Raw genomic sequence first — 13,056 nt, forward strand, 5'->3', positions numbered from 1 at the left:
GGGAGGTACTGGTGGCCAGAGCAAAGGGCTGTGTGTGGGCCCAGGGCACTCTCTGAGACATCTCCACCACTTTTCTCCGGGAACCACCCCGCCCACCCCCATCTGCCCAAGCTCTGCCCGCCTTCCTCTGACCCAGAGCATGTCCTTCAAGGGGCTGAAGGGGACATAGCCTTCTGCCCTGGGCCGAAGTCCAACTGCAGGCTCCCCTTGCTGTGGGGGCTGGAGTCGAGGAACTCAGGGAGCAGGGTATAACCCTGCCACCGTGAGGGGAGCCCCAGGGTTCCCTCCGAAGGAGCCGTGTAAGGAGTGTGGGAATAAAGGTCAAAGCGTGTTCCCTGTGTCATGAGAGCCAGGTAAGGCGAGACCACTGGGCTGGAGTGAGAGGGCCTGGTGTGGGGCAGTGGTCCCCAGGGGCTGAGTTTTGAGTTTCCTTTTTCCCTTTTTCCCTTTTCATCTCCCCAAGTGGAAGAAGTCTTGTTATCCTAAGGTGTCCAAGTGGGCAGCCACTTCCTCCTTCCCACAAGAGGCCCCGGGTCTCAGGGAGGTGGGGGGTGAGCGCTGAGGCGGCTGCCTGTTGGCTGATAGCAGTGGCTGAGCCTGGTCTCCCCTGCACAGAACCCTGGAGGGGGTCCCTCATGGAGTGGAGTGCTTTCTGCCATTGGTCACTCCCGTGGAGCCCTCTCTCGAGCTTGGGAGTGGGAAGGTGCAGGGCTGATTGGTGACATCTAGGAGGGCAGGAAAAATTATCTGGTTACCCAACATGCTCCCTCTGGGATCAGAGCTCAGGCCCCTGGAGGCTGCCTTGGTGAAGCACGTGATGGATGAGAAAGAGTGTGAAAATGGCAGCTTGAGAGTCCCCGTACCCCCACCCCATTCTAGTCCGGGCCCTGCAACAAGGTGTCACACCTTGGACAGAGCTCTTCCCACCTCTGGGCTTTACTGGTGCGGACTGAACACCACCATCTCGGTGGTCCCTTCAGTCTGATGGGGACAACCCCGGGCTTGCTCAGGGCTGGAGGACTCCACCCTCACTCTGTTCTCCAGGCTCCTTCCTAATTCCCACGCCCAGCCTGCCGCCTCCTTCCCTGGGACTGACAGCTGGGACCATCGGGGCTATTTGTGGCATGGCCTGTGTGTGCTCCCTGCCCCTCCCACGCCCGGCCTCTGACTGGCTTGGGCCCAGCACCTGCCTGCCCAGTCTGCCAGCAGCAGCACCCTAAGCCCTGCTTCTTTGGCTCTTTCTCCCTGTAACTGGCCATGCCTGGGGGAAGGAGCTCCCCTCCCCGCTGGGGACACCGTCTGGCGTACCTCCGCTCGGACCCTGCCTGCCGGGTCTGGGGGTCCCAGCCCTGCCCAGCCTGGGAGCCCCCTCTGCCATCGCCACTGCTGTGCCGAGACATGGCGCTGCAGAACGCCCTGTACACTGGAGACCTGGCGCGGCTGCAGGAGCTCTTCCCCCCGCACAGCACAGCCGACCTGCTGCTGGAGAGCCGGGCGGCCGAGCCTCGCTGGACCAGCCACGAGAGGGGTGAGGGGCGGCCGGGGGAGGCGCTGAGGGCCAGGGGCCTGGGCTGACCACACCAGGCCCAGAGGTACCAAGTGCTTGAGGAAAAGCAGAAGCCCCCGGCTCTTTCTCTCCCACCCCGAGGCTTGGCCCAGGAGAGAAGTCATGTGGAGCCCAGAATAGCTCCTGCTGAACCAAGTGGCCAGGTCAGGCTCAGCTTGAGGACACAGAGACACTCTCCCTGATCTGTCCCTGTCGCCCTCCTCCTCTCTCTCTCCCTGCCTGTGACCCCTGCCTCTCCTCCCCTGACCCCCTTCCTACATGCTCACACTCTGCCCTCATGAGCTGGTCCGCAGATGAATGCAGGGGGCAGGGCTCGCCCTCCGGTGACAGACATGCCCTCTGTGCCAGGCTGGTGGAAAAGCCTAGCAGAGGGTCTGCAGAGTGCCAGGAGTCTGGCCGGGGACCCATCGTCACCTGCACCGCCTCGGGACCCGCGCTGGCCTTCTGGCAGGCAGTGCTGGACGGGGACGTGGGCTCTGTCTCCCGCATCCTCACTGACTCCAGCACTGGCCTGGCTCCGGATTCCATCTTTGATACCAGCGACCCAGAGCGATGGAGGGATTTCCGCTTCAACATCCGCGCTCTGAGTATGGGCCAGGGGCACAGGGCGGGGGCTGAGTGGGAGAGGGAAGCCTGGGGAGGAGCTCTGGGCTCCTCTTCCTGGCCTTTGCCCACACCCTCGCTACCTGGTAGCTCTTGCCTCCCTCAGGGTCTGAGGCCCCATCCCATCTCTCCCCAGGACTCTGGTCTCTGACGTACAAGGAGGAGCTGACCACCCCGCTGCACGTGGCAGCCAGCCGGGGCCACACAGAAGTCCTGCGGCTGCTGCTGAGGCGGCGGGCAAGGCCCGACAATGCCCCCGGGGGCCGCACTGCCCTGCATGAGGCCTGTGCTGCCGGCCACGCTGCCTGCGTCCACGCGCTGCTGGTGGCTGGAGCCGACCCCAACATCCCTGACCAGGATGGGAAACGCCCCTTACACCTCTGTGGGGAGGCTGGCAGCCTTGAGTGAGTGAGCTCTCACCCCAACCCCCACTGCACTTGTAGGGGAGGCAAAGAGATAGCCTCAGGGGGAAGAGGGAGGAGGCCCTGGCAGGCCTGGAGAGCTGGGATGGAGGAGTTGAGGCTCAGGGGAGAGTCAGGATTTCCCCAAACCATCCCACCACTGGCCCAGTGAGCTTTGGAATGGTCTGTACCTAGAACAGTTTCTGCTTTCCCAGGGGTGGAGGAGGGCTGTGGCAGGGCCCCGCTGCATGGCCCACACTGGAGAAGTTGTGCGTCCGTTATGGGGGAGGTGGTGCACTGTAAAGTTTTAATTCTTCTGAGTTTATCTTATGTCCCAGGCACTGTGCTAAGCACAACAGTAACTAAGGCACGATCTTGCCCTCAGGGAACTGACTGGCTAGTGATCCAGATAGACTGTAGGGGGTTGTGGGTCCCCAGTTAGGGCCTGTGGTGGTCCTTGAAGGTAGGATCTAGTTCTCAACATGGTTGATCTGGCATTTCCATGTTGGCAGGCACCCTTAGGTAAATGAGCTCAGGGACTGACCCCAACTAACCAAACTCACAAGAAACTGATGGCTATACCCAAATGTGACAATACATCATTTACTGTAGGGAATATTCCTTTACAGTGACCCAAATAATTATGCCTATGCATAGGGGGCCTTGGAGAATGAGTCCTCACAATTTTTTGATGAGCATGGAATCCCAGCACAGGGAGCCTTGGCAAACCTATGAACTGTACGTACGACAGAGGCCTTCTCTCTACTGACTGCACACCCACCAAATTTCACATCTTGCCCCTGAATGGTGACAAAATTTAGATTCTTGGGTCCCCCTTTCCTGGACCTTCTCTCTCCTGTTAACCTCATCAGCCTTCAGGGAATTCCACTGACTTACATTATGAAGGAAAAATGTGTTCTACACCAGTGTGGTCCAGTAGAAATATAACATGAGCCACGTGTGTAATTTTAAATTTTCTCATAGCCCTATTGAGACATGAAAAAGCAACAGGTGAAATTAATTTTTCCATAGTGGTAAATTACACATAACATAAAATTTACCATCTTAACCAGTACTAAATGTACGGTTCAGTAGCACAATGTGTATTCACATCATTGTGCAACTATCACTACCATCCAACTCTCACTTTTTTAATCTTGCAAAACTGAGATTCTGGACCCTTTGAAAAAGAACCCCCCATTCCCCCTCCCCTACCCCTGCCAACCACCATTATACCTTTAGACTCAGTTTGCTTGAAGCATCTCTTATGAGTGGAATCGTACAGTATTTGTTCTTTTGTGACTGGCTCATTTCACTGAACATCATGTCCTCAGGTTCATCCATGCTGTAGCATGTAACAGAATTTCCTTCCCTTTTGAAGGCTGACTAATACTCGATTGTATGTAGATACCACATTCTGTTTATCCATTCATCAACTGATGGACATTTAGGTTGCTTCCATGTTTTGGCTGTTGTGAATAGTGCTGCTATGAACATGGGTATATAAATGTGAAACAAGTGAAATTAACTTCATAATATATTTTATTTAACACAATGTATTCAAAATGTTATCATTGCAACATGTAATCTGTATTTAAAAAGAATGAGATATTTTACATTCTTTTTTTGTATCAAGTCTTCAAAATGGTGTATATTTTGCACTTACAGCACATCTCACTTAGGACCAGCCACCCTGCAAGTACTTAACAGCCTCATGCAGCTGGTGGCCGCTGTGTTGGACAGTGCCCTTCTATACGTCCCACATATTTAGTTCTGGCCGTGCTCCAGCCCAGCCTCCTTGCAGTCACATTTGGTGATCCTTCCTTTTTTGACTAAACAAATGTATTTTTTTTAATTATTATGGAGAATTTCAAATATATAGAAAGATGGACAGGCTAATATAATGAGCCCCCATGATCCATCACCATCTATCCCACCCTCGCCCCCACACAGTACAGCCGCTATAAGTGTTTATGCTAACAGCTTCTCAGGCACTGTCTCATCTGCTCACAACATCTTCAGTCTAGATATGAACAATTACCCTCATTCTACAGATAAGGAAACTGGAGCTCAAAGAGGCTCGGTTCCCTTAGCCTTGAATTTTGGGTCATGCATCCTTCCAGGTGTACATGATCTTCCGTGAGGGACATCTTGGAGCAGATCTGGCTAATCAATTTTGGTTTTGTTGTTCTTTCTCCTACTGCCTCAATTTCCATTTGTGCCCACTTCCAGGCTCCCCTCCCCACCTCCTCCTCCTATCCCAGCAGACAGAGCCCTCCGTCTGCCCTGCTGCCCCCTGGACCCAAAAGCCAGCTGCTCCCTTACTAGCTGTGTGAACATGCCAAGTTCCTCCCACCCTCAGCGAATCGGTTTCCTCTTCTGAACCTGCCATAGGAACACATGAGGATGAAATGAGTTGGCACTCGTGACGCCCGCAGAAGGCGTCTGTTCTAACTGCATAACGGCTGCTGGTGACTTTAACCCCCACCTAGGGTTTAGGGCACTACTCCTGCAGAGAGTATGTGGACTTGAAAGAGGGCACTGTTGATGCTGCAGAATGTTGCTGGGATGACTAGTGGCACACAGGATGGAAGGTGAGGGGCAGACAGCACCAGGAGCCCCTCAAGAGCCTCCCCAGGTTGGCTTTGCTCAGACTGGCAGGAATGCAGGGGTGAGGGTCTGTGCCCCGTTTTCCTCCCCACGGCCATCTCATCCTTACTAGGTGTGCAGAGCTGCTCCTGAGGTTTGGAGCCAAAGTGGATGGTCGTTCTGAGGAGGAAGAGGAAACCCCTTTGCATGTGGCTGCCCGGCTGGGCCACGTGGAGCTGGCAGACCTACTTCTAAGACGGGGGGCATGCCCTGATGCCCGCAATGCTGAAGGCTGGACCCCACTGCTGGCCGCCTGTGACGTCCGCTGCACGTCCCCTGCCGATGCCAAGGCCACCACCGCCCGCTGCTTCCAGCTGTGCCGCTTGCTGCTCTCAGCTGGAGCCGACGCCGATGCTGCTGACCAGGACAGGCAGCGGCCCCTGCATCTGGCCTGTCGCCGTGGCCACGCAGCCGTTGTGGAGCTGCTCCTGTCCTGCGGGGTCAGCGCCAACGCCATGGACTATGGGGGACACACAGCCCTGCACTGTGCGCTGCAGGGCCCAGCCGCAGCCCTGGCCCAGAGCCCAGAGCACACAGTGCGAGCTCTGCTCAACCATGGTGCTGTCCGAGTCTGGCCTGGGGCTCTCCCCAAGGTACGGGGCTGGGGCCAGAGGGAGGGCCATGAAAGTGAGGGCCTAGGGAGACCCAGGCCTGTGCTCCAGCGTGCTCTGGATGCAACTTGAAACATGGATACGTAGGTCAGTACTTTGCCTTGCACTTACCAAGTAAGCAAAGCCCAGTGGGGCAAGAGCGAGGCACACCCAGCAGGAGGGGCATACGTGCGTGTGCACGCGTGTGTGCCCCTGAGCATACGCTGGGTGCACGTGCGTGCACACCTGTTTGCGCGTGTGTATGAACGTGCATGTGTGAGGAAGGCAGAGTGTGGGCAGGTGGGCCAGATTATAAAGGATCTGAAAAGGCAGGAGGAGCCAGGCCTGAGGCGGGTGGCAGGGAGGCGTTTCTTCACCAGGAGAGAGAGCTGATGAGGAAAGACACTTTTAGGAAGCTCCCCTTGGCTGTGGAGCCCATTCAGTGAGACACTCCAGGCACAGGAGACACTCCTTCAGGGCAGAGCGATGAGCCTGGGTCTCGAAATTCAAGGCCTCCTGACTATCGGCAGATGGACGTAGTCCTTGTTTCCAAGAGCGTAGCAGAGCATGCACCACTCAGGCCAGCAGCTGCTATCCTGGCACCAAAGAAAACGCCTTTCACTGTCAATTTCCAGTCTGTATCTTTTGTTACGTTAATATCCCCGAGGTGGGTTCAACTAGAAGACCTGTGTTGCTGATGCCCTGGCAGGGGTCCCTGGCAGGGGACCCTGTCCATACTTTGCTGTGTCTGGAGGGGGCTATATAATATCACGGAGGGCACTGGCACTGGGGTGGGGACCCCACTTCTCTGAAGAGCTGGGTCAGGATGGGTATAGAATACCAGGCTTTGGGCAGGTCCCCTGCCCTGCCTCCAGGCTTGAACCATGCAGCCCTGCTCGGCCCTGGATGGTCCCCTGCTGTCCCCATCTCTCCCCTTCACTCATAAACCTAGAAGCATCTGTCTGGATTCCTAAGCAAGACCAAATAATTAAAGAGCCCGAGAGTTCGGCAGATTGGTCTCCCCTTTGGGAAAATACAAGAAAATCAACAATTAACACTAATTAATCTCCTATTAACACCAGATAATTAGGAGACGAGCAATTCCCTGTAATCTGACGGTGGCTTTGACAGCTAATGATTTCCCCTTCGGGGAGTGGGTGGGAGGAGGAAGTGGAGCAGCAAACAGATTTCCTGGGACCCCAGTGCCCGCCCCTCCAGCCCTGTTCTGCACTGCCCTGGGGACAAAGAGGCCAGCACAACAAAGTGCGCCCCATTCGTCCCTTCATCTAGGCTCCACGACATCCCAGGTAAACAAAAAGCCAGCATCTGTCTTCCACCACCTGCAGGGTTTCAGGCTTGGCTGGGGTGCCTGTCTCCCAGTGAGGAACTCCTCCCTGCAAGGCAGCTTGCACAGCCCCAGCCAGTGCTCCAGGAGCCACCATACTTGACTGGGCACTCAGAAGACCTGGAGCCAGGGTCTGGTTTTAATGCTTGTATGTGTGACTCTAAGCAAGTCACTGGAATTCTTTGAACCTATGTTCCTTGAGTGTGATACAGTCTTGACCCAAAGGTGATGAAAAGCCACAGGAACAGAGTGGGAACAGTAGAAATACGCCCAGCCCTGATCACACACCAGACACTGATCTAAGGTGTGTTACCTGCTGCTTGGGTTCCCTCAGTCCTCCCAACAACCTGGCAGGTAGGTGGTAACAAAGAATGCAGGCTCTGGGGCCAGGAACACTACCTGTGTGACCCTCAGCAGGTTGCTTGACCTCTCTGGGCCTCAGTTTCCTCATCTTTAAAATAGGGATGTAACAGTATGCCTGGGTTAGCATGAGAACAAACAAGTCATCCACATAAAGCTCTTTGGACAAGGTCTAACTTAGAGTCACTGCTTAATACCTGTTGGCCAGTATTGCTCTGAAGTTAGATGATGTATATGAAGGCACTGGGAAAGCAGTTGGGCACCATCTCAGTGCAGGGTATCATGAGATGAGGGAGAGAGTGATGCAGGTTAGAACAGCTGCAGGAAGCTTCCTGGAGGGAATGGGGCCTGAGATGGGCAGGGCTTGGAGAGATGGAGGAGGAAGGCTCAGGCATTCCAGGCAGAGTGCAGAGACAGGAATCCATGTGAGCTGAGAAGGGCAGAGAGACGGCCTGAATGGCAGGCAGAAGTAGCAGAGAAGAGCAGGAAAGTCCCATGTAACCAGCCTGGAGTGAGGCAGAGAGGTCGGCTCCTGGCAGGTGGGCGGGGACAGCTCCCGTAAGCACTGCCCTGACGCAGGGCTAGAAGCAGAGGGCCTCGGGTGTACGAGATGCTTTCTCCAAGGGCCGTGTTCCCTGGACAAGGCCTCCCACCTGCTCCCACTCCCCAGCACGTGTAGGATTCCCAGCCTGCCAGGCAGAAGGACCTCCTCTTCTTGTAGGCAAGGGTGTTAGAGCCCCTAATGTTACATGAAAGAGTGCGTGTGGCAGGGGTGGGGGCAATGCAGAGGAATACAGCAAGAATGGAGTGGCTGAAGCACGAATCTACTTCTAGGTACTACGTGCAGGCATAGGAGGGTATGATGGTGCCTGTGTGTGGCCGAGGTGTGCGTGGCTGCCTTTCTGACCATGTGGATGGTGCCCCGGCACAGGCTGCTCCCCCGGCATGGCTTGCCCCTCCTGGCACAGGCCATTTCCTCCAGGAGGCACCACCTATCTAGGACAGTGCCCTCCCAACCACGCTTAGCCCCTGAGCCTGCCTTTTTCCTTTGCAGCAGGATGTCCATAAGTGGTTACTTACGTGTTCGCTGTGTTTTCCTTCTGAAAGAGAAACTCCCAGCTGACAAGGACCTGTCTCTCCTCCTCACTGCTGGGTCCCCATTGCTTGGCCTATAGTGACCCTCAGTAAATATCTGCTGAATGAAGAAATGAAAGAATGAGTCTGCCTCCAACTTGATCCCATGTCAGCTCCAATGTCAGGCCTCTGCTGGCTTTGTCCCTTCTCCTCACCTTCAGAGCCCAAGCCTGCCTCTCTGTGAATTCCTTCCCAACCACCCAGCCCTCCTCCCCAGTCTCCACCCCTCACCGGGCATCAGGCAGATGCTGCCTTATACAGTCATTGATCCTTTTATCTGCTCAGGAGCTCCAACCGCACAGGTCAGGGACCCCATTCCCATCCGGGAAGACCCAGCAGAGAGCCTTGTAGAGGCAGACAGGCGAGCAGGACGGCGTGGTAGTTAAGGGCAAAGAGCCACACTGCCAGGCTTGGATTGCTGAAACTACAACTCGGGCAAGTTACTTCACTTCTCTATGCCTCAGCTTCCCTTGTCTGTAAAATGGGGTTAATAACAGCCCATACCTTGTAGGGATAAGGATTAAAAGAGTTAACACATGTGAATTACTAAGAAAACATCTGGCATAAATTACGCACAATAGAAATGTGGGCTGTTGTTGGTTTCACGCACATCCACAACAAAATACCACAAGCTGGGTGGCTTAAAGCAATAGAAATGCATTCCCTTACAGTTCTGGAGGCTGGAAATTTGAAATCCAAGTGTACGCAGGGTTGGCTCCTTCCGGAGGCCCTGAGGGAGAATCTGTCCCTGGTCTGTCTCCTAGCTTCGGGTGGTTGTCCACAGTCCCTGGCTTGTAGATGCGCCACTGCAATCTCTGCCTCCGTCGTCACGTGACGTTCTCCCTGTGTGTCTGTGTGTTTGTTTTCTTTTATAAAGACAGTGGTCAGGGGTAGGGATATAGCTCAGTGGGCGAGCACATGTTTAGCGTGCACGAGGTCCTGGGTTCAATCCTCCTAGTACCCCCTAGTACTGCCATTAAAAAAAATAGCAATCATATTGGATTAGGCCCCACCCCAATGACCTCATCTTTAACTTGATTACATCTACAAAGACCCTATTTCTAAATAGGTCACATTTATAGGTACTGGGTCTAAGATTCAATGTATCTTTTGGAGGACACAATTCAACCCATGACAGCTGTTCCTTCGCTGTCTGGTCACCCTGCGTGGACTGATGGGGACCAGCAGTGTGTAGTAACCCAGGGAGCCATGATGCATCTCTGCCTCCTGCAGGTGCTGGAGCGCTGGTGCATGTCCCCGCGGACCATTGAAGTCCTGATGAACACCTACAGTGTCATGCAGCTTCCTGAGGAGGCCATGGGCCTGGTGCCTCCTGAAACTCTGCAGGTCAGATCCTAGGACCCTGAACACACAATCACTCAGCTTACCCCAAGAGACTTCCATCTCCTAAAGGGAAGCCCTGTGGGTCACCCCACTCAGCCCCACATATGCTACTCAGGGGAGAGGGTATAGCTCAGTGGTAGAGCGCATGCCTAGTATTCACGAGATCCTAGGTTCAATCCCCAGTTCCTGCATCAAAAAAATAAAAAAGTAAACCTAATTACCTCCCCCTGCAAAAAGAAATAATAAAATAAAAATAAAAATGTGGGGGCATGCAAGCTGGTCCAGCAGGAGGCCAGAAGAAAATGTTAAAAAAAAAAATAAAAGAAGCTACTCAGAATACTCACAGAATGAACACCCCGAATACTCCCTACTTCTAAGAAGTTCCTGTAGACACCCACCGGCCACCAGCCTCCCCTCTTTAGGAGAAGTAGGTACCACTTGTCCAAGGCTGCCTCTGAGCCGCTTGTTCTGCCCCCAGAAGCACCATCATTTCTACTCCTCCCTCTTCGCCTTGGTGAGGCAGCCCAGATCACTGCAGCATCTGAGCCGCTGCGCCCTCCGTGCTCACCTGGCGGCCTGCCTGCCCCAGGCCCTGCCCCGCCTGCCCCTGCCACCCCGCCTGCTCCGCTACCTGCAGCTGGATTTCGAGGATGTGCTCTACTAAGTGAGTCTTGGGTTCTATGGACAGTTCCAGCCATTTAGGGGTGGGGGAGATGGGTTGGAGGCAAGAGAAGGGTTGGGGACAGGGCCCTGGACAGAACCACCCAAACTTCCAGACCACTGGACCTCTCTGAATCCACACCTCTCCTTCCAGATGTCCACTGGCCTTCTGAGAGAGAGACTGAAAGCAAATGCTCCAGCCCCTAGCAGATGCCAGCCCACTTCTCATAGCGCCTGGAACTCAGGACTGAGTTGAACAAATCTGGACCCAGGTGACCCTCTCAGCAGGAGATCCAGCTCCACAGGCAGATGTGGATGCTGTCATTCCCACCAGGGAGGGTGGCGGATAGACCATGTGGCAAGGTGACATCTGATGGAGAGAGAGCTAGGACTCATGACAAATGATATACTCCTCTTGGGGGTCTCCTGAGGCCCCCCTCCAGCCTGTCCAAACCCTGTATGCTCATTAAACATCTCCAGGCCTGTGTTGTTTAGTATTGTCTCCAACAGCCCTTCCTCTGAGCTGGTTGGCTCACAGGGGACTCAAGATGGGCAGATTTATGGCGTCTCTCTGGATCTACTCCATGGTGCCAGCGGTATCACCTGCCTCCTCTGTCATCCACCAGCTATTGAGGGATCCCAGGCAGGCCTGCCCCTCTGATCCATGACATGGTGGAATAGCCACCAGGTGAGACAGCGTCAGAAAAGGCCCAAAGGAGAGCCAGCCAGAGGATGGGGGTGGGTGGTGGTACAGAGAGCCTTGGGTAGAGCAGAGCCACTGCAGGAGGCAGTGCAGACAGTGGGGCAGGACGGTAAAGGCAGCCTTGGGATGGGGAAGTGAGGCGTGAGGGTCAGGAAGACAGCAGGAAGGTGGGTGCACAGGCCAGCAAGCATGGGATTGTCACCATGGTCCAGGTGACAGTGAAAAACCCAGGTCTAGAAAAACCAAAACAACTCTACCCACTGCCTGTCCTGCAGGTCAGGGAGCACCAGATGCACACGGGCTTCCTGCCTGTCTTGTATGTGCTCCTTCAATTAGGAGCTGAGCTAGGAGTTAACACTCCTGGGTTTTAGTCCTAGCTCTGCCATTAACTTGTGAAACTAAGTCTCTTCTCTTCTCTGGGCCCAAGCTTCTGCATCGGTAAAACAAGAGAGAAGGAGAGACTCCCTGAGGGTCTTTGCAGTACCAAGATTTCAAGTACCTGCAGGAGGCCCCAGCTACCAGGAGCTGGCCTGCAACCGCAGGAGGGAAGTGGAGTTGCTTGGAGCCACAGAGCAGCCAATCCAGTGCACTGTGATCCGTGACGTCAAGGGTCACTGGACAGATGTCTCAGGGTCCTCGGAGTGCGCACGCGCCATAATTCACCGCTTTCCCACCAACTGGAGAGCGAGGCGGCAAAGGGCGGGGCTGAGAGGGTGCGAGGCGACGGGGCGGGGCCGCGGGCGGGGCCGTGGGCGGGGCCAGGGGCGAGACCAAATCAGGAGCAGGAAGACACAGCGCGTCCAGAGCGCGGCGGAAGAGAAGCGGCGTTGGGGTGAGTCGGCTCTGATTCCCACCTGGCCTCACCGGCCTTGGGCTGACCGCCCTGTCTGGGGCTTCCAGGTGTGGGCGCGGGGCGAGGATGGGACAGCCTGACGGGAGGGGTCGCGCCTGGAGCCCAGGCCCACAAGCGGTGGGGGCTGACCGAGGCCTGGCTGCTCAGCTGTAGGTGCTCCAGGCCCAGCGTGACCCTACAGGCCTCACCTCACAGGGGAAGTCGGCGCAGGCGAAGAGAAACGGGTCAGGAAGCGGTTTCGGCTAGAATGGTAGTGCGTGAGTTCCACCCACTGCTTGGGGCCTCCCTTGGGGAGCCCCGTCTTGTCCCAGCTCAGGGTCCTGGGGAGAATGCCCCCTTGTCCCTTCATTTATTCAACAGGGGTTTGAGTACTTCCTGTCGCCTGGGCACTGGCGATACAAAGGCCTGCCTCTCTGGTCCCCACTAGAGTGTACTTTCCAGTGTATTTGTATTTTGAACGATGGCTCTGGCGGCTGAGTGGCTTGGGGGAGGCCGGGAGAGAGAATAAGAGACCAGTTAGGAGGCTACTGCAGAAGTCAGGGCAGAGATGGGAAAGCAGTAGGTGCGACTTGGGGCCCTTTTTGGAGACATAGTGGGACTTGTTGACAGAGTAGACATGGAGGGGCTGAAGGAAAGCACAATCCAGGATGACTCCTCACCTGTTTTTTTGGCTGAACAGCTGGTGGAAGGTGGGGAAGATGAGAAAGGGGCAGGTGGTGAGGGAATCAGAAGGTCTGTTTTCCAGAGACGTTTAGTTGGAGCTGCCTACTAGACATCTCAAAGAAGCTGTGTTGCATGGTCATTTGGATCTGTGAATCTGGAATTCAGGGATGAGGGCAGGTCTGGA

The 13,056-nt window shown here is 55.3% G+C and overlaps 1 protein-coding gene across 4 annotated transcripts; it reads left to right on the forward strand.

The window, feature by feature from the left end:
- The first annotated feature begins 716 nt into the window (after positions 1 to 716).
- ASB10 (ankyrin repeat and SOCS box containing 10) lies at positions 717 to 11,139 on the forward strand. Of its 4 annotated transcripts, none has more exons than XM_006211301.4 (6): positions 717 to 1,528; positions 2,307 to 2,574; positions 5,294 to 5,813; positions 9,883 to 9,996; positions 10,472 to 10,657; positions 10,808 to 11,139. In XM_006211301.4, exons 1-5 carry the CDS (start codon positions 1,258 to 1,260, stop codon positions 10,655 to 10,657), a joined length of 1,359 nt encoding a protein of 452 aa, XP_006211363.1. In that variant the 5' UTR covers positions 717 to 1,257; the 3' UTR covers positions 10,808 to 11,139. The 4 variants fall into 4 exon arrangements, 1 of the variants encoding a protein (XP_006211363.1); XR_012074141.1 differs by lacking the exons at positions 717 to 1,528; positions 9,883 to 9,996; positions 10,472 to 10,657; positions 10,808 to 11,139 and adding exons at positions 1,575 to 2,154; positions 7,368 to 7,509; positions 8,570 to 8,699; positions 8,935 to 9,079 and having other exon boundaries at positions 5,294 to 6,448; XR_012074139.1 differs by lacking the exons at positions 717 to 1,528; positions 9,883 to 9,996; positions 10,472 to 10,657; positions 10,808 to 11,139 and adding exons at positions 1,575 to 2,154; positions 7,368 to 7,509; positions 8,570 to 8,914 and having other exon boundaries at positions 5,294 to 6,448.
- The last annotated feature ends 1,917 nt before the right edge of the window (positions 11,140 to 13,056 follow it).

The sequence above is a fragment of the Vicugna pacos genome, chromosome 7 (genome assembly GCF_048564905.1).
Source record: "Vicugna pacos chromosome 7, VicPac4, whole genome shotgun sequence".
NCBI lineage: Eukaryota > Metazoa > Chordata > Mammalia > Artiodactyla > Camelidae > Vicugna > Vicugna pacos.

Excerpts from the sequence above, each read along its gene's own strand:
- ASB10 (XM_006211301.4), top strand. The coding sequence starts at position 1,258 with ATGCCTGGGGGAAGGAGCTCCCCTCCCCGCTGGGGACACCGTCTGGCG. Across the intron at positions 2,575-5,293 it reads GGGGAGGCTGGCAGCCTTGA|GTGTGCAGAGCTGCTCCTGA; the intron begins GTGAGTGAGCTC and ends CATCCTTACTAG. Across the intron at positions 5,814-9,882 it reads GGCCTGGGGCTCTCCCCAAG|GTGCTGGAGCGCTGGTGCAT; the intron begins GTACGGGGCTGG and ends TGCCTCCTGCAG.